The sequence below is a fragment of the Trachemys scripta genome, chromosome 10 (assembly GCF_013100865.1).
Source record: "Trachemys scripta elegans isolate TJP31775 chromosome 10, CAS_Tse_1.0, whole genome shotgun sequence".
NCBI lineage: Eukaryota > Metazoa > Chordata > Testudines > Emydidae > Trachemys > Trachemys scripta.
The window spans coordinates 16,639,126-16,663,742 of NC_048307.1; the positions used below are offsets into that span (position 1 = coordinate 16,639,126).

A 24,617-nucleotide genomic window follows, 5' to 3' on the forward strand; every position below is an offset into this window, starting at 1 on the left:
CCCCCCGTCGACGCCGCGTACTCCTCTCGGCGAGCTGGAGTACCGGCGCCGACTGTGAGCACTTCCCGGATCGATCCGGGATCGATTTATCGCGTCTTAACCAGACGCGATAAATCGATCCCAGAACATCGATGGCGTGCCGCCGGACCAGCCGGTAAGTGAAGACTAGGCCTTAGGCTCCCTTTTTTAAAAATCTGGCTAGAATATTCAATCACAGATGACTCCATTTTGTTCCCTCTCCCCGCAAAATTAGTCCCCCATCGGAGCTTTTAAATGACATTTCTTGCTACACATGCACAGGTACAAACACAAAAATACATACAAACATGCAGAGATTGATCATTTGTAATGAACAAAATAGATCAAAAAGGTCTCTCCTGTTTTAGTCTCATTGGATGGGATAGGTTTCCATTGTCTTGTCTCATCAACTGCCTTGTTTATCCCTTTAAAATATTGCCCGATTTAATGGCTTTGAGTTTGAGACTTACCACTCATGACTACATGATTGGTTTTCTCTTTGTTGATCCCTTTCAGACATTTCTTTATCTGGACCATCTCAGATTCTGGCTGAAGAATTTGCCAAAGCTGCGGGGCAGCTTAAAAAAGAAGCTCCTGGTATCAGATTTGGCAAAGTTGATATCACAGACCAAAAAGATCTGAAAAAAGAATTTAACATTCAAGAGTTTCCGACTGTGAAGTTCTTTGTGGATGGTAATAGGAAAAATCCTATAGATTGCAAAGGTAAACTGTTGTTTGGATTGACGGAAGTGCATAATATCCATTGTATTACAGATGGAAAAAAGACTTATTACATTATTGACTGGACAGAATATCATGCTCAGACAGTGAATGTATTAGATAGTAAAGGGATTCTGCCCTTGACATTATATGTATATTTAGCTAGATATGCAGACATATCTGTGTATACTTGTGTGCATTTAATAAAGACAAACTAGGATTTGAACCTGCCTTCCAAAGTTAGGATTTAAATGCTCTTCTTTGACCAGAAATGCAGTTAACAGCCAAATTCTCTGCTGGCATAACTCCATTGACTACAGTGAACTACCATGCCCGTTGACTACAATAAGCCTGATTACAATGGAGTTACACTTGCTGAGAATGTGGCCCAATTACTTTTTATTTTGCATTTGTACTACCCACAGGATTCCTAGTACAAATTGCACTGTGGTTTGGAGAGGACTGTGTTAACAATAACTTTGTCTGTTTTGAATGTGTGTGTACACACACACACACATTATATACACACACACACACACACACACACACGATTCTATAACCTAAGAAGGAATTTTGAAGCTGGCAAATTACCCACCAGAGGGAGCTCACATAAAGCCCAGTAATGCAATGGAATCATTTTAAAGATTGCAGGTAAAGTACATTAAGATATATTAAATAGACTATAGTGTTTGGCCTGTGCATTCCCTAGTTCAGAATATGCACAATCCCTGGAAATCCAAACTTGATTAGAGCTTTTGCTTCATTAAAAATGGATACAAATAATATTATTTTTGCCTACATCTCTCTCTAATTGTGCACACTGGTTAAACTGTTTTCTTGCAGCTGCAAAGTAAGTAGCCTGGGCAGGGACATGTTTTTGGAGTCTGAAGAGAAGTAGGTAGGCCAAGATTTTGTAAAAACAGGAGCCTAATCTTTGGCTCCTAAACCCACTTTTAGGCACGTGAATAAGTGGCCTAATTTTCAGAGCTGCTGAGTCCCCTCTCACTCGCACAAACTTCAATGGAGCTGCTGTGTTCTCAATACTTTTATTCTTTCTTGTGCATCAACAGAATTATTTTATGGGTTCCAGTCGTTACACGTGTGTAAACAGGAGGGCTTGCACACGTGTCACTGATTTGCCCACTGAACTTTTATTAGTGGTAATGATGCATGAGAATGAAAGAATCCAGCCTGGGTCTTTGAGTCTGTAGGACTGGCAAGAAACCACCTTTTAGCTTGCAAACTCATGTGATGTGTATGTTACTGAGAGACAGTGAACAAGGAGCCTGATGATGCCAGAATAGAGCTGCCCTTTCAGCGTCACCTATAAATGAGCTGCAGAGAGTTAATGTATTTAGACTCTTGTGAAAGTGGGCAGTAATGTAAAAAAGAATTCACAAATGAGCTCCAGCACACACCTCCAATAATTACTAATTGGTTGACTGGCAAGTCATTTATTTACAATGATGAGCGGGCATAGTACTGAAAAATCAAACAACTGCTCTCCCTGATAGGTTATAGCTGTTTGAAGTATTCAGAGTAGCCTGATGTGAATGTACTATAGCTATCCAATGAGTTGTTTATCAGAGGAAATGTTTAACCCTTAATTACAAAACAAATGCCTTTGGGCTTGCACTGACAGACAAAGTTTAAAACAAGACAGTTCATTGCAATATTTGATGAAAGAGGGATTTTTTTTTTAAAAATGGTCATCACGATGACTGATAAACAGAGCCAAATCCTAGTCTTAATGAAATCAACGAGCCATTTACTTCAGTGAGACCAGGACTGGGCCCAAATATACTAAGTACAAGGCCATTTTAGGCAAACCAAGACAATGATTAATCCAAAAACAGATGTGCTGAGGTTTGTATGGCTGACTTAACAACAGATTAGCTGTAAGAACTTGGATCTGCATGTAGACAGTGTTCGAATGCCATGTAGCCACTAGGTTCTGTTCTGCCACTTTACATTTCAGGCCTGTGTTCTTCAGGACAAATGTAAGCCTGCCATGCTTTTAAAAAATATGATTTGGAATCAGATGCAGTGAGTGCTGCAGCAAAATGTCTTAATGGCAATCAACTGAATAGGCCTTCCCTGCATTTTAATGTTGTTGAATTGACAAGACACAGTTTCAGGGTCTGAATGTTTGATCGAATGTTTGTAATATGTAGCATGACTACACTATAGCACAGTACATACAGGTTGGCACTATATCAGTGCTCTTTTTCATATACAATTCTGATTCACTCCTTGCTGGACCCTTCGTGTACATCTGCGCCGCTTCTTAAAGAAGGTTATACTGAAAAAGATAAAGGGGCATTCTTTTAGGCTGGGATTTTCAGCTCCCTAAGCCCCCTTTGAGCCTTTAGGAGTCATGTTTCTAAACTTTTTTTTTTTGCAAACATGAGGGATAGAAACTTTATTTTTAAGTGAAAGCGGAGATTCTTGACCAAAGGAGCTGGGGCTTTAAGGGGAAAAAAATCATATATCATAATATTTGTGATAAAATTGTGAGAGTTAGCAATACTGAGTCCAGTAGCTAAAAGCTGGGAGCATTGAGAATTAAAGGACTTGACCATTTGGGCCTTAATTCTTACCTGTAAACCAAAAAAGCTGAGCTCTAATATTGAAGAAGCATTTTAGTACACCTCAGCACCTATCCCATCTCTTCTGCTGTGCAAGAGGTACAAATCTAACACCTACTTCAACTCAATAGATAGCTCAACAAACTGTGGAATTGCTCTGAAGTCATGTCGGATTAAACCACAGGTTGATATTTCTGTATAGCTCATGGGTGCCGTACAGTCACACGCCTGCCACATGAATCTTTGCGCTCCGTGCTTTCCTACTTGTCTGAGCGCCCGGGCCTCAAAACACCCATAAAATCTGTGACGGAACAGTTAATTGGCAACATGCCCAATTGTTGTTTGTAGAGAACCCAGAAAGTAGAATGACAACCACAAACATTGTATTGTGATACCCTGAACCTGTTCAAGTGATTGGGATCTGAATTTGAATTTCAATGCTTAAGACCACCTTTAATTATCCAATAGCTGAGAGTTCAGGGGTGCCTGGAGTTCAAATGAACTTAGACTCAACAACCTTGTGCACTTCTTGTCATCTTGGTTGTTCAGAAAACTGATGTCTTTTTGTAATTCTCTTTGACAGTCCTTTTAATTCTTTCCTTGTTCCAAAGGAGTCAGAGAGGCCTCTGCATTTATTACCTGGGTGAGAAGACGAATAGGACCCAGCACTGTAGTTATCAACAGCACTGACCAAGCTGAAGCTATCATCAACTCTGAAGATTTGGCAGTGATTGGCTTTTTTAAGGTAACTCAATGGAAAGTCAAAGGCCGTTTTGCCTGTGACCGGGACTCACATTTTTTGCCATCGGCACCGAGGACCATATTTCCAAAGATGCCTAAAGTTGGCCTCAGAAACTAGGCCTACCGTTTGCTAGGTTTTTTGTTTTTTTTTTTAAAACCATGCACTTATTCCTGTATACATTTTTACACTTGCAAATACTTGGGTTTATGTAGGGCTAGACTGTAGCTGTAAAGCCTCACTCCCATGGTATTTTCTCTGTATGTATATGCATAGAGGTCTTTGGCCTCAGCAGGAGTGCCTGACGGTAGTCCTGGAGCAGTGCTGGTACAGCCCGTGCCAAAGTAGCTCTTGTTATGTCCTTGGAGAGTGCTCCCTGCTGAACATCCCAGCACTACTGGCTGGTATAGAACAGGGCAATAGACTTGCCATCATTCCATCCCCTTCTCTTTCTCCTTTGAGAGGCTCATGGCATTGTTGGCGCTCTGGGGCCAGGCTTGTGACTGCACTCAAGCAGGGTTAGGCATATTCTAATCTCAGGTAGAGAACCAGCCATCTAATGAACTGATTTTCATGCAAAGATCTGAGTTCTTGCACTTGTAAATCCATAGACATGAACAATTATGGGCTCAGTTTTTGAGGCACTAGTGAAAAATTGATCCTTATTTAGCTTTACTGAAAACCAGCAAATATAATCTATTGCACTGGGATACATTTTTAGTTGAACAACTTCCTTTAAAGGAGGAAAATGTCTCAGGGTGTTTGGAATCAGATTACTGTAAAGTTCTCACAAACTCCAGATTTTAGCTGCTGACAGCTGGAAAATTTGCTATTGCAATTTCCTAGTTCAGAATGAATAAAATATTGTACTGCACGTGGGCCAAATCCTGCACTCTCTACTCAGGCAAACTGCCATTGGTTTCAAGGACTGAAGAAAGACTGAAGGACTTAGGGATGAAAAATATTAAGCACTGCGTGCCATTGCAAAGTAAATATTCAGTGTGACTCTGTAAAAGTTGTGGTGGTATGCAATCTAAATCCAGGAGAACAGTATTGAATTTTCCTACTTTTTCATGGTACTCTCTGTACCTTTAATATAATTAAATCTGTATTCATATTTTTTTTAACTAAGTAGGTATTTATTCTTCTGTTTGTCCAGGTATTTTGAACTCAACTATCACGATGGTGTCTGAGCACATTCTTAATCTTATCAAGTCTAAAGTGCCATTATTATAATGTGCTCTAATGCAGTAGTTCTCAAACTAGGGACGCTGCTTGTTCAGGGAAAGCCCCTGAGGGCCAGACTGGTTTGTTTACCTGCCGCGTCTGCAGGTTTGGCCGATTGCGGCTCCCACTGGCCGTGATTTGCCGCTCCAGGCCAATGGAGGCTGAAGGAAGGAGCGCGGGCCGCCCTTCCTGCAGCACCCATTGGCCTGGAGCGGCGAACCGCGGCCAGTGGGAGCCGCAATCGGCCAAACCTGTGGACGTGGCAGGTAAACAAACCGGCCGGGCCCCCAGGGGCTTTCCCTGAATAAGCAGCGGCCGTAGTTTGAGAACCACTGCCTAATGTACATACTCCAACTTTTATTGATGGGGCAATTGAAGTATGTTGCTGCCGTAGCACCTTAGGGGGAGAGGCAGGGTATGCATTGAAAACAATGGGCCAGTTGTGAAAATGCTCACCCTAACTGGAGTTTTGCTCCACAAGTAGCCCCATTGAAATCGTTCATAAATTAAGGTGCAACTCACAAAAGGTGCAACTCACCATCCTGCCTAGTATAATAGTGTTACTGGACTGAGCTGATAGTGCCTGCAGACTTCTTTGATTGGAATTTGTGAATTCATTTGGAGAATGAAATGGCTATAGATTATCATCAGCATGCACTAGGACATGTCAGAAATACAGCAGGTGGAAGCCAATAGAATAAAGCACTGTTGAAAGAAATAAAGAGCCGGATTTGGCCTTCTATTAGTCACAGATTGCTCACCGAATGCGACTGCCAAAATGTGTCGGAAAATCTCAGCATATAAATTACTATTCATTTAGCATGAAATAATTGTCTAATTAAATGGAAGCTGCAGGAACTGTTGCCTTCCATCATTGTTATTTACTATTAATTGGGGGCTTATAGCATGCTGTCTATTCTACAGGCTTAGGAGACAAGGTTTCTGCCTTGAAGAACCTCCTATCTAAGCATCAGACATAGGCAAAACAATTCAGACACATCAATAGATAGGTCCTCAATTAAGTACAGATCCGTCCTTTCTGATTTACTGCACAGAAGGAACTCTCTTTGTGTGACTTTCACTGTTCCTGTGTGGAAGGGGTGAAGAAGTGGTGTCAGGATCTCGTGCTGCCATGATTCCTTCCCCTCTTGGACAGCCCCTCTCAAGGCCAGGACTTGCCTGGGGCACTGGTGGAGCAGAGGAATAGGCAGGTCCATGCTGAATGGGGCAGGATAGACGTTGAGATCAGGGAATGCCATATCAGCCCCACACCAGCCCAGCAGACACTATCTGGAAAAGGTCATGCAGCCAGCCAGCCCTGCTAGTGTGAGTGTTTACTCCCTCCTCTACACCTCAGAGACCTGCATGAGGCCAGCCTTAGTCTGCTCCTAACTCCCATCCATGCCAGCACCGTACAGGGTGCCGGTGATTATAAATCACTGCTTTTGTTCTACAGGAACTTCACGGTGGAGCAGTGGAAGTTTTCTATGAGACTGCGAGAGACGTTCCAGAGCTGCCTTTCGGAGTGACAGCCAGCGAGGAGGTTTTTATGAGCTATGGCATCCGAGAGAACGCCATTGCTGTGTTCAAGAAGGTGCGCACGATGGAAACCTGGGGGCTGCATTCTGGCTTCTGAAGCCATATTTAGTCACTTAAAGAACAGTGGCTCAATTTTCAAATTCACTGAGCACTTACAACTTCTGCTGGACTGACGGACTGTTGTGGATGCTCAGGGCTTCTGTAGCACATCACTTTTGGGGAGGGATCTTTTTCCTTTTCCCCAAATGGCACTGGGAAGAAGCACTCTGCAAACAAAATGACAACTACAAAACTATACGGAAGTAACATTGACAATTAGGCTACAAAACAAAATCAGACCATGAAATTGTTAAAGCAAAGGTTCACTTGCCATTTCATTGTGCCTAGACGCTGAAAGGGTCTTGCGTTATAATTTAGAGTGAATACACAGTGTATTAGGATTATTGGCATGGAGTAAATTAAATATGTCCGCTTTTTCTTGACACTCAGCGGCAACCATGTTACTAACCTGGCGGTGCCATTTATTATAGAAGAGTTATGAAATTTTAGTTGCTATTGACAAGAAAAAGTAAATCTGAAAACAACAATACGTTTAATTAATGACAGCATGCTTGCTACAGTCAAGGATAAAGATGGCTGCTTTAAAAACTTTGCTTTATTATTACTCAAGGGAAAACCTGTACATAACGAAGTGTCTGAAGATGACAAGCAGAACAAAGTGGATCTTACCAGATTAATTAAGACGTTTACCATGGATTTGGTCACAGAGTATAATCTTGAGGTATGTTCACTGTATGGAATTAAATAGAGCTAAAGCAGAAGGGAATTCCTGTGAAAAATCATCATCATCATCTCTTTAATATGTAGGCTCCTGGAATTCCAGAACCAACATGGGGCTATGTTGAGCTGGTCAATGAAGCTCATCAGAATTTAGAGTGGGAATCCAGTTTACTTAGCTGTTCTGTTTACCGTACACATTTCCCGTACACCATACGGTTCCACTCCAATTGACTTCTATGTTAGATTAATAAAAGCAGCAAAGGAAGAACAAATGTAAAATCTCCTTGAGAGAACCCTGTGTGTCTCTGTCACTACTAACAGCTGATCTCAACAAACTAGCTTGCCGCACTGACCACTCCAGCAGATGCGCAGAGGGACCCATGCAGAAAACAGTCATAACAGTTATACAGCTACCTACACCAGAACAGCAGATGTTTTATAGGGATATAATCCCACTAAGACATTTTTCTCCAGTTTTGAGAGCACAGTAAAATCATCCCTCAATATTCCCCTATTGACTTCTTTCCTGGAGAACTCAGACTATGAAACTCCATCATGGTGGAGTTCTATCATCTGTTAAACCACACAGGAAAACCTTATTTGCAATTGCATCCTCGTTCAACAAAGCGGATCTATTCTGAATTGATGGCCAATCGGTTATTCATTCCTGTTGACCATCACTACTGACCAGACAAACACATCTACTAGCTCTAAGGACTCACCCTACCAGTTTTGTAAATAGCTGAAAACAGGATCAGAGAGTTGTAAAGATTAATATCATATTCCAAATCTCAGGCTAAGGGTGGCTATGCAGCTGCCAAATGTTTGGTTGCTTTTCAGTGAACTGATCCTAATAGTTTTTATCGACCACACTGTCTTTTACTTAGAGAACTACAGCCAGCATTAATTCTGTGCCTGTTATACAGGCGGTCATACTAGATGATCATAATGGTCCATTCTGGTCTCAATCTATGAATAATGTTGAGGTTTTCCTTGAGCAGGAAATCCACTTAGCAGCTGCTGATCTTCTCTCACTTTATCTTCTTTAAAACAATGCAAAATCCCAGGGTTATGAAAATGATGGGGAACTATATGAGTCTTGCAAAGTAAAATATGCAAACCCAGAAATGAATGGCATTGATACTTGGAGCATGTGATTCACTGTTCTGCTTACAGAAAGTGGAACAGATGTTGAGCCTTTTGTTTTGCAGACATCTGTGAAGATTTTTGATGTCCCTGTTGAAAATCACATCCTGCTGTTCACCCCTAAGAACTCAGAGACATTCAACAAGACTTATGAAGATTACAAGTCTGCTGCTGTGGAATTTAGAGGAAAGGTTTGTCATGTAGTTTACTTTAGAGTCCTGCTTTGCAAATGTCAGATGTCGAAGATCAGTTGAAAAACACCCTCCAATGTTACTGATAGGAATATACTGCTGTCAGTTTGTCTGCTATCAAACCACTTCCAATAGTTCTCAGAACCATTTTTCTAGCATGGGTCCTTAAGCAAAATGGTCTGGGGAAAATCAAATTAGAAGTAAACCCAATGGGAGAGTGATGCTTTAAAAATATGATTCTAACTGTGTCATGCACAACAAACCTATTTCTGATCTTACATATGCCCCTTACTAAGAGGAACTTCCAGCCATGAAACGTTTAGTAGTGCTTTTGTAGGCTTAGCATCTAGTCTATGATGTAGTCTGGAAATGCCATTCTGGGAATTTCAATGAGTTGCTGTTGGCCACAGTTGAAACCAGCAGTTCTACCTTAACTGGTTTTGCAAAGAATCTGTATGACACTGTTTCATGCAGCAAAGTGTGTGTGTGTGGGGGGGTGGGGGGTTGCAGCAAAGGAGAGAGAGAGAAAGTAAAAAACAGCACTTTCTAGCAGTCTCCACTGTCAGTTATTCAATTTTGTTGCTATTGCTCCAAACACACTAAGTGCTACAGAATGAGAATTCATCTGGTAGTAAAACCACCACCAATCATTTTACTTTACTATTGGTAAAGACACCTGGATTATAAATATTTCAGATTTTTGTACTATTAAGTTTTGTCATGTAATGCAGGGCTATGAGAAGCAATAAGAACTTACCAGGGCATAAGCATAGCTTTAGTTGTGTGGGAGAGAGCAATATAATTTACCAGACTGCGAAATAAATCTAAATATTAGTGTGCTGCAGCTGTGTAGTACAGCAGTATCAAGTAGATTCAGTAAAAGCCCAAACTTACTTGGTTTAGAATGTTGTTACCATCTCAGAGCTGGGGCACAGAAAAGTTTATAAAACTGCTGGGTGAATCACGCTCAGTATATGGTTTTTCAGAGTTCCAGCGGCAGATAAGCCTGGATCCTAATAATGCCAAATTTTGGGAGGTTCATTTCTGGATCTAAACTTCAAATCTGGCCTGTATTGCTATGGATTAAGCCAAAGCCCTTGCACTGAATTCCCGTACACAGGGTGAAATTTCATATCCAAACTCATCTTCAGATTCAGTAGCTTTTAACTGAGTTTCATGTCCAGAATCTAATTTCTTTTAACCTAAAATTCAAAGTGAAAGATGGAGCTGGTTGATGCAGGTCCTTGTGGAGGAATCCAAAAGATCTTGATTTGTGTGAACATCTGCACAGCTATTTCTAAGGTAATAGACTTCTGCTTTTAGGATGTAATGGGCTGCTATGAAGTTGGATATCCAGCATGCTGCTGTTTTTCCTTTCCAGATAATGTTCATCTTGGTGGACACGAATGAAACCAGAAACGGGCGCGTTTTTGAGTATTTTCGCATCACTGAGATAGACGTCCCTGCAGTGCGAATCTTAAACCTGACAAGTGATGCAAAGTACAAAATGCCTGCAGATGAGGTGACCGTGGAGAATCTAAGAAGCTTCTGTCACAGCTACCTAGGTGGGAAAGCAAAGGTATGCCTCTCTGGAGAGACAGAGTCAGACGTCCATTTGACACCACCTGAAGATTCTAGCACATTTGCAAAAATAAAGTGAAAATGTCATTTAAGTTCCTAATCTACCACGTATACTAGCATGATTCTGATTTTACAAGCTTGTTCTTGTTGCTGTCATGTGCTCCGTTTTCAGTGCATACTGGTCTGTTCCCATATTTTGGATAATTGAGATGGACCACAGGATTCTGCCAAGAACTGAGAATTTAGGCAAGTCACTTATGGCCTGAATTTTAAACGTGATGAGAACCTCTAAATTTCATTAACTTCAACTGGCATTTAGGGTGAACAACTCTGAAAATAAGACCATGAAACCTCTCTGAGTTTCATTTTCCCCATCTGTATAGTAGGGATAATACTATTTGCCTGCAACATTGGGGTTTCCTCATTTTTGTGACTCCTTATAACCCTTTTCACTAGAATTATTTCCTGCTGGATCACTTTCCTCTATTCTCATTACAATATTTTGTCATCACAATGAGATATCAGAATGTTCATGCCACATATGTTCCAAGACAGATACTTTGTAAACTGTATTGTGTTTTCAATGTTCTGAAGCTTGATTTACCTTCATATTTAACAGCTTCTATTAAGAAGGAAGGAAGGAATCATGTGGAGCGGATGGAGAAATCTAGGCAGTGGCATTTATGTTATATAGCCACCTCACTCCTCTTCCACAATAAACAAGCTCTATAGTTCTCTAGCTTTTGACTCTTATTCAGCCAGGTTTTGTAGGACAACTGGATCGTGTAGGTTCAAGTAACCTATTTATAGTTTGACATGACTCACAATATTTTAAAAAGCTAAGTATAGTAAGTAAGGGCATTGGGTGAGTATTGTCCAGTTGGACTCACTTAAACCTGAACTGGAATATGGCTTCCTGATATCACTTTCATATCCCTGTTTCTCTTTCTGATTAGCCCCATGTATCTAGTGAAGAAATTCCAGAGGACTGGGACAAGAATCCTGTTAAGGTGCTTGTGGGAAAGAACTTCAACAGGGTCACCTTTAATAAGACCAAGAATGTGTTTGTAATGTTCTGTGAGTATCATTCTAGATTGTTTTAACATGATCACTTTGATGTGAAAATGCAAATGCATTTGTTCTGTATCGAACAAAGCACTATATATTACATCATTACTATACTTTTGCTGTCTGCTCAAAGCATTATAGGAAGAATTTGTGCCATATCATAAGGAAACAGTGTGGTTCATGAACTGACTTAAGATTGCTCTGTATAGGGATCCCTAAAGCCAATGCTTTCCAAGGCAGTGTGAAATCTTGATGATGAAAGACAAAGCTATCCTGGCATTTTATTGCACAATGTAACATTCAAATGTGCCATACTATAGGAACTAGACTGTGTCCCACGGACACATCCCAAGGCAAATGGAGGACATCTTACTAGGAGTGCCCCAGAAAAGGAGCCACAATTTCTTTGCTGCTTCCCTTAGCTCTGAGGGGAAGTAGTTTCTTGCTGACCTAAATAGCAGGAGATCACTCTCCCTTCCTGCAACCACCAGAGCAGCTCTGCCTATTTCCCACACCTGCCCATTCACCTGCTCCAGGATGGGAATCGCAGGTGCAGAGTAACTCTGTGCACCCAGACCCACAAGCCAAATATCCCAGGAGTTCTTACTCCCCATTGTGCCTCTGCCTGGGTGCATAACCCAAGACCAAACCTAGCCCTATAATGCCAATTTTAGGCTTTTGTGAACATGGTTCCAAGCTTGCTGGTGTTCTGATGAACACCACTGGGAAAAGGTGGGCCTTAGGGAAACAAATACAATTAACATGAAGAAAGATGTGCCTGTACTTAGATTATCACCACAGTTTTGAGGTACAGTTTGTAAAGAAGGATGGTGGAGAAAACTGCATTGCAATCATGCTACTGCTGCACCCTCCTCATTTTCCTTTTAGTTGCCTCCATATGAAACAAGATACCAAACCACTCCTCTAACAGTCTTGTTCCTGCTGCTGTTCCTCTCTGAACCTTGGACCTTTTGACCTAATCTGAGCCATAGAACTATTTTCACAATAATTTTTATTTTTCCAAGGCGACTGGGAGGAGAAAGGCATTAATTGGACTTCTAAGCAATCAAAATAATCTCCCACAGAAAAATGCCAATGGACATACTAATAACTAAATCTTGATAATAATCTTCTTACTCGATTAGGATCCCAAAGCTGGTTGCAAACTATCTGTAGGATCCCCTTCATCCATTGCTGAATTACAGCAGCACCAGAGAGGAATGTGGAAAATGTTTAAGGGCCCAAGACGGCACCACTGAGGTTTAGGAAAGAAAAGTGATGAATACCTTTCTGAGTTGAAAATGCATGGGAATTTAGGTGGGCAGAATTGCATTAGCAAATTGGAACTTGACCAGGACAACCATACCTGCACAAAATGTTCAGGACCCCAGTTTTACATTTCAACTGGGATATGTTTGCTTATTTCATTAAAGAAACCACATGTAAGAAACACAGAAATATACCCACAAATAGCTGTACAACACTCATCCTGAAGTTCCAACACTCTACCAGCAGGGGTGGCCAACCGGTGGCTCTTCAGAAGTTAATATGCAGCTCCTTGTATAGGCACTGACTCTGGGGCTGGAGCTACAGGCGCCAACTTTCCAATGTGCCGGGGGATGCTCACTGCTCAACCCCTGGCTCTGCCACAGGCCCTGCCCCCACTCCACCCCTTCCCACCCCCTCCCTTGAGCCGGCCTTCCCTTGCCCTCCCCCCCCCCCCCCCCAGCCTCCTGCATGCCATGAAACAGCTGATCAGAAGGTGTGGGGAGGAAGGGGGAGGCTGCCGATGGGTGGGAGGCACTGGGAGCTGGGGGGGTGCTGATGAGGGGCAGCTGATGTATCACTGTGGCTCTTTGGCAATGTACATTGGTAAATTATGGCTCCTTCTCAGGCTCAGCCACCCCTGCTCTACCAGAGACTAGTACTGTCCTGGAATCATCAGCTTTGACCTGTGACCATTTCATTCATAGTAATTATTGTTACCTGCTTTAGTGTTGTGAACAAAGCATGTATTTGTGCCCTAGTCAGGCACTGAACACAAGACACTGGAATTAGAAAGGCTACAGTATGAGATCTTTATTTTGTATAGTGTTTCCTGAAATCGCCCCCCCACACACACATCCACACACCCAAAAAGAGAAACCCTATTGAAATTGACCTGAATATGGACACTGATCCATTGACAAAGGACTTCAAACAAGGGGCATTTTTAAGTCGCAATACATCAAGAGTCGTATCAGATTCCTAGGATTCTCTGCTCTGCTATCCTTCCAAGCCCTTTGGATTGTCCTCCCTGATATATAAATAACTGTTGTGACTTTTAGTTGATACACAAAATACTTCCTTCCATGCAGCTCTCTCTGATTTATGTGAGTGACATTAGTTTGAAAGCACGACAAATACATGAAGCATTGCATAATCCATCGCCTGTGATACACTGGCTTTCCGTATCATTTGTGTGTGTACTTGACATTTTGCTCTTTCAAGAGATACTTTGTAACAAAGACTGCATTGTTGAACTGATGAAAGATTTATTTGGGTTGATGGTCTTGGTCAACCATGGAATCCTCTCTAGTGAAGTCATATGATGACCTGCTAGGACTTTGTGTGTTTATTTTTATTATGAAGGATTTAATTCTGTACTATTAGGATCAGCAGTTTTGCTATGCACAAATGCATTCAAGAGATGTTTGGCAATTGCTAGTGAACTGTTGGTGTAGGGCATGAAATGAGGGAGGGGCAAATGGTTTTCAAATAAAAATAGAGAAAAGCCGAAAATGGAACCTTGAATCCAAACCGCCATGAATTTCATGGTTTCACAGTCAACACTTGGAGCTAGATCATTTAGATTCTGTTTTGGATCTGAAGCTGAAAGGGCCTTTCAGATTCCATTTCTAATACAAGCAAAGTCAACCCTTGCTGATGGAAATTTTACACAATTAACTGATCTTGCAAGGTTTCTGCCATTCTAGATGGAGGTGCAGAAGAGTTAAGATAACTTCCCTCCTTTCTATTTCTGTAACATTTTAGCTTGCTTATTCCCTTCTTGGTTGCACCCAAGATCCAAAATGGAAGTGCCAAAATGATGATATTTCTGGCCTGACTGATGCAGAAACAGGAAGTTCATGAGAAAGCCATTTCTCCAAAGATTTAATACCAGATTCTGCAGGCTCAGAGATGCATCTGCCGTTCTGAGTGCTTATTCTGATTCCTCTCCCTCCCCAAACCTTAAGGAGAGAGGGGCCCAACCTGAAAATTTGGATCTGGAATTTGAACCTTTCACCCCCAAAATGTGGGGTATTCAAATCTGGGGCAATATCCTAGGCACACTAAAGTCAATAATAAAACTCCCATTGATCTCAGTGGGGCCAGGATTTCACTTCTGGAGTTTTGGTTGGATATAGCCTAGAGAAAAGGGTCAGTCACACAAAACTGATCCATATTTGGATTATGGCTATAATCCATCTCCCTCCTAAATTCAGGACGGTAAAGCATTGCTATGTAACAAGGATGGAGGTGCTGGGACCTACTTGAGCTGCAAGCCTTCCTGCCACCCAAAAGTGGTACCAGAAGAAAAGGTGTTTGTTAGGCTACAACATCTGGTTTTTACTCAGATTTTGCTCAGTTCTTACTCTGAAAAACTCCTACTGTCTTCATTGTGCTTCTTGGTTTGCCCCATTGTTTCTATAAGTGGGTAATGCCCATTTCAGCTCTGGCACCTATCAATTTTCTGTATTCCTGTGAAAGCAGTGGAGTAAGTTCAGAGATTTGATTTGTGAACACCTATTTTTGTTTTTAAAATTACAGATGCACCTTGGTCCCATGATTGTAGGAAACTCTTACCAATTTGGGATGAGCTGGGCAAGAAATATGAACATCATGAAAATATAGTAATTGCCAAAATAGACTTCACAGCAAATGATATCCAGTTAGTTATGCTAGACCGCTATCCATTCTTTAGATTCTTTCCTGTTGGATCCAATAACCAGGTGAGAAGCATTCAATGTGTGTGTGTGTGTGTGTGTGCGCGCGCGTGCGCGCGCGCATGTCAGAATGAGGAAGCATGTTAGAAAGGTGCCATGAAAGTGAGAATAAAATGTTGGTCCTCATCTATTCACATATTTCTTATGGAGCAACATGTACCCACTTCTGCCAGGAATCTGAGTTTAAAGGGCAAAATATTTGCCTACAGCCCTCACTCACAAGTATCGGGTTCTTGTATGAGACCATACTAGACTTTTAACAGACCTGGACTGATGAAGTTTATACAGTCATAGTCACTGGTGACCTGAGTCAATCCCTGTACTGTCCCAGGTGCCAGTGGTCCTGGACTTTCAGGGGTGTTTGCAGAACCCTAACCTCTAAAATACCCACAGCCATGGTCCTGTGCTAGCCTCTGAGAATGGATTCTGCAGGGGCTGCTTAGTGTAACACTCATTTAAAAACAAAAACAAAACAAAAAAACACAACTCAGGACTTATTCACCCCAGTGCTTTATTCATGTTACCTGCTTGAATTGTTTCTGTAGCAGTTTGGCTTATGAAAATACGTTTACATTGTCTTAGAGGCCATGTCCTCTGAGCTTTTCAGAAACTCTTTGCCGACAGCTTTGCCAATATCACAAACCACAGTAGCAGGAAATTCAAGTGCCTCTTAATAAAAAAAATAAAGAGCTGTTGCTATTGCTGATTATCTCTAGAATATGCTATGTAATGTACCATCATGTTGCATAATGTTCTGAAAGTATTACTGCAAGAAAGGACAGAAGAAATAGAAATATATTAACCACATAGTCATAATCCTCCAGCCACATGGATAATTTAATTGAAGAGAAAATGCCAGCTCTGGATCAAAGAAATTCAATTCTATGATACTGTTATAATTAAAACATTACTCAGCTTTTCATTTTTCTCCTCATGGCCCACACGTAAATTAAATTCTAAGACATTTGTACTTGTCCTCATTTAATCTCTTAGGGAGAGAGATTCTTCCCTTGGACGTGCATGCACAATTTCTAATGAACTGAACAGCAGCCCCGCACATCCCTACTGGGTCTGGCCTTAATGTCTACATTCTACATCCCTCTCATTTAGCAGTTTTCTACTCAGTACTTTTAAAAAACATATTAATGACCTTTTGTATTCTAAAAAAAATTAATGAAAAGTTGGCACACCAGGCTGTCGCTGAATTTTATTACTAATTAGAAGAACAGGAGTACTTGTGGCACCTTAGAGACTAACAAATTTATTAGAGCATAAGCTTTCGTGGACTACAGCCCACTTCTTCGGATGCATATAGAATGGAACATATATTGAGGAGATATATATACACACATATAGAGAGCATAAACAGGTGGGAGTTGTCTTACCAACTCTGAGAGGCCAATTAATTAAGAGAAAAAAAACTTTTGAAGTGATAATCAAGCTAGCCCAGTACAGACAGTTTGATAATAAGTGTGAGAGTACTTACAAGGGGAGATAGAGTCAATGTTTGTAATGGCTCAGCCATTCCCAGTCCTTATTCAAACCGGAGTTGATTGTGTCTAGTTTGCATATCAATTCTAGCTCAGCAGTCTCTCTTTGGAGTCTGTTTTTGAAGTTTTTCTGTTGTAATATAGCCACCCGCAGGTCTGTCACTGAATGACCAGACAGGTTAAAGTGTTCTCCCACTGGTTTTTGAGTATTTTGATTCCTGATGTCAGATTTGTGTCCATTAATTCTTTTGCGTAGAGACTGTCCGGTTTGGCCAATGTACATGGCAGAGGGGCATTGCTGGCACATGATGGCATATATCACATTGGTAGATGTGCAGGTGAACGAGCCCCTGATGGTATGGCTGATGTGATTAGGTCCTATGATGATGTCACTTGAATAGATATGTGGACAGAGTTGGCATCGGGGTTTGTTACAAGGATAGGTTCCTGGCCTATCTACCTACTGACCGCTACACTTACCTACATGCCTCCAGGTTCCATCCAGGACACACCACACGATCCATTGTCTACAGCCAAGCTCTAAGATATAACCGCATTTGCTCCAATCCCTCGGATAGAGACAAGCACCTACAAGATCTCTATCAAGCATTCTTAAAACTACAATACCAACCTGCTGAAGTGAAAAAACAGATTGACAGAGCCAGACGAGTACCCAGAAGTCACCTCCTACAAGACAGGCCCAACAAAGAAAATAACAGAACACCACTAGCTGTCACCTTCAGCCCCCAACTAAAACCTCTCCAGCGCATCATCAGAGATCTACAACCTATCCTGAAAGATGATCCTTTACTCTCACAGATCTTGGGAGACAGACCTGTCCTCGCTTACAGACAACCCCCCAACCTAAAGCAAATACTCACCAGCAACCACACATCACTGAACAAAACCACTAACCCAGGAACCTATCCTTGTAACAAACCCCGATGCCAACTCTGTCCACATATCTATTCAAGTGACATCATCATAGGACCTAATCACATCAGCCATACCATCAGGGGCTCGTTCACCTGCACATCTACCAATGTGATATATGCCATCATGTGCCAGCAATGCCCCTCTGCCATGTACATTGGCCAAACCGGACAGTCTCTACGCAAAAGAATTAATGGACACAAATCTGACATCAGGAATCAAAATACTCAAAAACCAGTGGGAGAACACTTTAACCTGTCTGGTCATTCAGTGACAGACCTGCGGGTGGCTATATTACAACAGAAAAACTTCAAAAACAGACTCCAAAGAGAGACTGCTGAGCTAGAATTGATATGCAAACTAGACACAATCAACTCCGGTTTGAATAAGGACTGGGAATGGCTGAGCCATTACAAACATTGACTCTATCTCCCCTTGTAAGTACTCTCACACTTATTATCAAACTGTCTGTACTGGGCTAGCTTGATTATCACTTCAAAAGTTTTTTTTCTCTTAATTAATTGGCCTCTCAGAGTTGGTAAGACAACTCCCACCTGTTTATGCTCTCTGTATGTGTGTATATATATCTCCTCAATATATGTTCCATTCTATATGCATCCGAAGAAGTGGGCTGTAGTCCACGAAAGCTTATGCTCTAATAAATTTGTTAGTCTCTAAAGTGCCACAAGTACTCCTGTTCTTCTTTTTGCGGATACAGACTAACACGGCTGTTACTCTGAAACCTGTCATTACTAATTAGCTAAATTGTGGTAGTGTTCTAAGGCCCCAGTCAGGGATCAGAGTTTCATTGTGCCAGGCACTGTACATGCATAATACAAAGATAGGCCCTGCCCCGAAGAGCTTATAATCTCTCCTACCACATTCCTGCCTTAGACTGGAGTTTGGTGCCCAGATGCTAAACAGATGGACAGAGAGAGAGAGAGAGAGAGAGAGAGAGAGAGGGGAGCAGGAAATACACAGCACAATTACAAATATTTGCTCCTTGTAATACTTCTGTGGTGTTTATCCCTCTCTCGTTATGGATGGGAACTAAATGCTAGTGTGACAAAGGTCAATGAAGACTGCATTTCCCCTCTGTGTAAGCCTCTCCCATTCTGATCTTTGCATCTTCTTCCAGTCTGACTCTTCTGCATGGGTTAGTCTCGGTCTTCTCATGCACCAAATGATCTCCTACCAAGCTCTTCCCAGAACCTATTTCTCCCTCACAGTCTTTCACACTGTATGGTTCTAACACACCAGGTGAAAATCATGCCAGCACATAGGGGACACTGTATGTCTGAACTGTTGTCGCTGTGTCCCGTCTTGAGCATAACTTCCTTGAGGCAGCAGCCACATCTCTGTATATTTGTACAGCACCAAGATTGTCAGCTTTCAACAAATGGGATAGTAATTACAATGTTTCATGGAATGCCCGTCTCCCAAGATGGGGATTCTGTTGTTGTCAGAGGGTTGGTGGTTCTGTATCAGTGTCTACTCTACCCAACACCTTTCACTGTTAAAGAATTACAGATAGGAAGAGCTCTATGCTGGATGAAGATAGTGGTAACTTTCTGGATGTCACTTTAACCTCACATTGTGAAAAAAGCTTGGAGAGTAAAACCCTTGAGATAAGATTTCCCCCCTCCCTGGGTAAACACCAAAACCCCCTTACATCCAAGTGCTAGATCCTGCTCTCATTAAATCAATGGGAGTTTTTGCCATTGACATCAATAGGAGCAGGAGCAGGTCCTTGTTTTCTAGGACTAAGGTAGGGAGGATGTCATGACTTCCAACCACTATAATCTCCCTCAGGTGGTCCTGAAAGGACTGTGATAAAGCCATCAGGAAACTAAACATTACTGCATGCTCTGCCCCGGGCCTATTCAGTTGACTGATGTGCAATCAGACACTTTCTCACAATACAAAAGTGGTTTTATGGAATACCCATTTTTTCTCAGCAGTGTCAGCTGTCCCTCATTCAAACCAGGCCTTTAGATTTTGGCCATTTAAGACTGGATTCTGCTTTCATTGACAGCACTGGCAAAACTCCCACTGATTTCAGTGGGAGCAGGATTCGGCCCGTGAACAAGATTTTCAAAACTAGGAGCCTGGCTAGGGTTCTAAATGAGTAACTAGAAAGCTGGTGGGGGGCTCAGCTCTTAAGTCCACATTTGGATACCTGTGTAAACAGCCTGATTTTCAGAAGTGCTCAAGGGTCTGTTTTTTGAAGTCTTGGCCTTAATAAAGATTTGTTTATTCTAACAAGCGAATAGTGACCATTGAAATAAAGAGGAAACTTTGTTGTCAAAAGCAATCAGCCACCATACTGAATCAGAAAACTCTTAAATCCCCTAGGTAAATGTGGAATTGAAAAAATATATTCGGCATTTAACTATCTGATGGGGACAGTTACCATCAGAGCTGAAGGAACATGGAGATATTTCATCTGCTAACACCCTCAGGAGTGGTTGGGTCTGCCATGCACTATTTGAGATCTTTTGATGAAGCAGACTGTCTCCCTGTTTGCTGTGTGCAAATAAAATATAAATTAGCAAGTTTTCAGATGGCGTTTAAGGCTGACATTTGTTTTTGTTTCTTGGCACTAAGTGAGACATACACATTTATATCCTCTTAAGAACTGAATGCTCTGAGAGATGTTGAAAATTCTCCCTGGTTGCAAACCCCAAGAACAGCTTAAGAGGGTGGTTTAGCTCACTTTGACAACCTTCAGGTTCTGAGACCCTGCTGCTTTAGCTATCATTGATTACCTCATCAGAGGTCAGACAGGCTCAAGATTTTTTGGAGAACATTTATCTTCTCTGAAGGAGAACAACACAGTTTTTTTTTTTTTTACAAGAAACTTAAAAAAACCATGAACACTTTTAAGAAAACATCACATAAGACAGCTGTGTAGTTTATCATATTCAAACTATTTTCATGCCTAGACAAAATGAATACCTGGTGTAAGTCTACTGAAATCACAAGGGAATGGAGGAATTTTGCACACAGTATTTTGAATTCAAACAGGGCAGATCCTCCTTTGGGGTAAATCAGCATAGTCCAATTTATTTCAGTGCAGATAGACCAGTTTACATTGCCTGAGGATGTTTAAATTTGCTCAGATCACAAGTGGACACTTTTGTGTTAAGCAAATACAACCTTGCACTACATTATGGTTAAACACATTTACAATCTTCCTTAAGCTCCCACACAACACGTTTTGAAAAAGCCTCTAAAATGGTGCTGTATTCAGTGATTGTTGGAGAATTCTAAATCTCTCAGTGTGAAATGATCTTTCTTCCAAACTCCCTAAACAAACATTCAGCAATGCATTCTGCCTCAACACATGAAGTATTCTCCACAGCTATTAAGTATAGGCAAATTTACTTTATTTCATCCTCCTCTTGTTCTAGTTTAATCATTCTAGGTGGAGGATTTCAAAGCCATCTAAAAGTTTTCGATGTTCAATTCCAATTAAAATCCTTTAGGCAGCTTTGAAAAGCTCATACTATTTATGGTCTCTATGCTGCAAAAAAATGCATGCATCTGCTTTACTATATGCATGAGATGTCAATAGTTAGTTGGCAGGACCAGGCCTAGTATAATAAGGTAAGGGACATTGTCTGGTTTGTGTAGGATTCCCTCCTTTCTTCTCACAGGTATTTGTATCTATCTCCTTCCCCATTCCGGATACCCAATTAACTTTATAATTTGTTGAGTCTCCTCCATGACTTTCTAAACTAAATGCAAGAGTCCAGAGTCTGATACGCCTGCATAACTCAGAAATCCCTGTGTACTGTGGTCTGATTTCAGGCATTTTGTGCATAGAATAACTCTTTACCCTTCTGTTCTTTTCAGGTTGTGGTATATGATGGGGAATATACCCTGGAGGCTTTTGCTGAATTCTTAGAAAAACAAAGCAAGCCAAAAGCAGAAGCAACCAAAAAGGTAAAGGATTTGACTTTCCACTGTGTCACACCCAGGTTTACAACACATGATCCTTCTTTGATGCTCATGTTACAGGTCTCTGAGCCAAAAAGCTAGTGTAACCACACACTAGCAGGAAGCAATTGCCATCTGGGCAAGAAAGAACTGTACTTTGACTGGGTTTTGATTTTACAAATCAAAGCCTCAGCCAAAGTTGATTTGGATGAAAACTGAAAAGGTTCACATCTAGCTCCCATTTTATCACTCCCTTTAAGTTCAGTGGGGCGTCTCTCCTTTCTAAGCACTGTGGCAGAAGTAACTGCAATGTTTTCCTTTCCTTTTTGTGATCTGGATTGGATTATAGCCTGGATCACCAACCACAAGTTTTGCTGCCCTTGACTCAACCTGTCTCCAGAAGGCTGGGCTTCATCTGCTGCAGAGCACACTATGTATGCACGAGATGCTCCATATTGACTCAGTTGCATATTTACACATATTTCATTATGAAAGAGTTAATGACAAATAATATAGTTTAACAACCTGAGACTCAAGCTACATGTAGAAACCCCTTAGAAAAGTGATGGCAGAGTCCTCACACCTAACTTCTGCTGAGAAAGGACACGCAAGGACAACTTGGTGCATAATCTGCCTTTCATTGGAATCCAGGGCCTATTCTGCCAACAGGAGTGAGAAGGCAGGTGCCCTGGATGCACTGAGGATGCCACTGAAATTGCCCTTTTAAGGTGCGGGGAAGCAATGAGATGGTGGATGGAGAAATACTGAGGAATGTGATTCACCCTTCATTCAGGCTCGTTCTCAGGGCTTCCTGATGGATCGATGACTAAGCAGCTGGTTTTGGAAAGCAGAGGTTCTTCTCCTGCTGTACACATGAAGGGACTGCGGCTGTGGTGAAGGTTCTCCAGTCACGTGTTTGAAGGAGGGTTAGGAGTCACATTCACCCACTCTTCTCTGTGCTGTCCTACGTTGCTATGTGCATTCTGCCATTTCTCTCTTGGTGCCTTATTCCACTGTAAAGTATAAGGCCTGCAGGGTAATTCTACAGCCAGTCTGAAACCCTATCCAAGATGTGCTTTGCACTGCTTGAGGGGGAATGGTTGGCATTAGCCCACCTGCTTATATTTGCTGTCCTTATTGAAGGACATCCAAATTTGTCCAGCACAGTACTGCAGGATACACTAGGTTTTTTGCACAGTGCACTGCTTGATGTGAAAATCCCCTGTTGGAGTAATACTTTTTGTTCCATTACTGGGGAGGTTACAAATAGCAAAAGCAAAGGGCAGCTCTTTTGAGGTTGCATTAGAAAAGACAGAGCATTATCTCTACAGGATTTTTAGATCAGCCCATGCATTACATAGTGAGAGTGACTGGTTTTTCAAGAGTTTATCAGAATTTCACACATGAGGGCATCTCATCTAAGCTTTGCCCAGGGGCTGATGTGTGGGTGCGAGATCGCATTTTTTGGTCACAGCAGCAGTAGCTCTGATCTCATTAAGATGTAAAAGAGAAAAATCATCTAAAGTTCTTATAATATTTTTAAAACACATTTTTCAGAGAACAAATACTCACTAAAGCGATTCTCTTATCTTGAGAGGCTATAACATGGAACATCATTGGTGTATTTTATTTTTTAAAGCCTCCTTCTGGAGAAAGCAAAGAGGATCTCACTGAGGAAGAGACGGTCATAAAACAGAAAGAAGAACTTTAACTCCATTGAAGGGGAAAGATTCCATAGGAGGATATCCTGAAGATGAAGATGCTATGAGAACTTTGATCGCATCACGAGAATATAAGGATGCATAAAAAAAAACAAAAGAAAATAAAGAGAATATGAAGTCACTGTCTGGCTGTGCATCATTACTCTTTGGAATGTGACTTTACTGGTGTTTTCCCCCAACCTGGAATCAATGTCTCAGTTCTTAAAGTAATCTTTCATTTTGCCTCAATTTTTTTATTGTCAGGGCGCGCCCTCCACTCCTGTCTGTTTCTGTGCACACAGTCTATTCGGAGACACTCTGATTGTGAGCACCACCTGTAGTTTATTTACATTTCCCCTGTCACCTTCACGGTGTTGCACAGCACCTTATCTACAACTGCACATAACCCTCTGCCCCTTAGATCAAGGGTAGGAGATCTCTCTTGGGACTAACAGAGTTTGCCTCTCTCAATCTCTCTTCCCCTGGCACTGCTTTCCTGTGCCTTTTCTACTTTCTGGGCAAATGAGTTAATTAGTAAATAGTGTCACAAGGGAAAGGGTTAAGGCCCTGCAGAAAACAGGACAAAGATCATTCAGCATACTATCCTTTTTGAATGAAACCTGCAGGAGGCACATTCAATCAGTTGTTCCCTGCTGCACCAATGCAACCCTCATGTCTTCAAGAGAAGGGGGAATTCATGCCATGGGAATGGAGCCAAAATTAGAACAAATTCCTGGATTATTTTAAAAATAAGCATGTGCAGCTAAGCACAAGACTATGGGGGTTTGGCACTTTTGAAAATTCCATTAGGTAGCTGTGTACACGCGTAGGCACCTAGAGACCTTTTAAAAATTGACCCTGTGCCCTGAATCAGAACAATTTTTTGTGGGATTTTGGCGTTTTTGCTTCGTGTCCTGGCTAGAAGCAGGAAATGTAGAGGAGCACAGCAATTAAAAATAATTAATCAGG

General features: G+C 41.5%; 1 protein-coding gene across 1 annotated transcript in view; it reads left to right on the forward strand.

Annotated features, from left to right (window-relative positions):
• Positions 1–23,791, forward strand: part of PDILT (protein disulfide isomerase like, testis expressed) — a 48,497-nt gene extending 24,706 nt beyond the window's left edge. Inside the window, exons 2-11 of the mRNA XM_034784420.1 lie at positions 535–741; positions 3,938–4,071; positions 6,749–6,886; positions 7,502–7,612; positions 8,823–8,948; positions 10,330–10,527; positions 11,486–11,606; positions 15,408–15,589; positions 21,865–21,954; positions 23,588–23,791. Of these exons, the coding sequence (XP_034640311.1) occupies positions 535–741; positions 3,938–4,071; positions 6,749–6,886; positions 7,502–7,612; positions 8,823–8,948; positions 10,330–10,527; positions 11,486–11,606; positions 15,408–15,589; positions 21,865–21,954; positions 23,588–23,659 (1,379 nt within the window). The 3' untranslated portion in view covers positions 23,660–23,791. The remainder of the gene's footprint in view (positions 1–534; positions 742–3,937; positions 4,072–6,748; positions 6,887–7,501; positions 7,613–8,822; positions 8,949–10,329; positions 10,528–11,485; positions 11,607–15,407; positions 15,590–21,864; positions 21,955–23,587) is intronic.
• Positions 23,792–24,617: the final 826 nt, after the last annotated feature.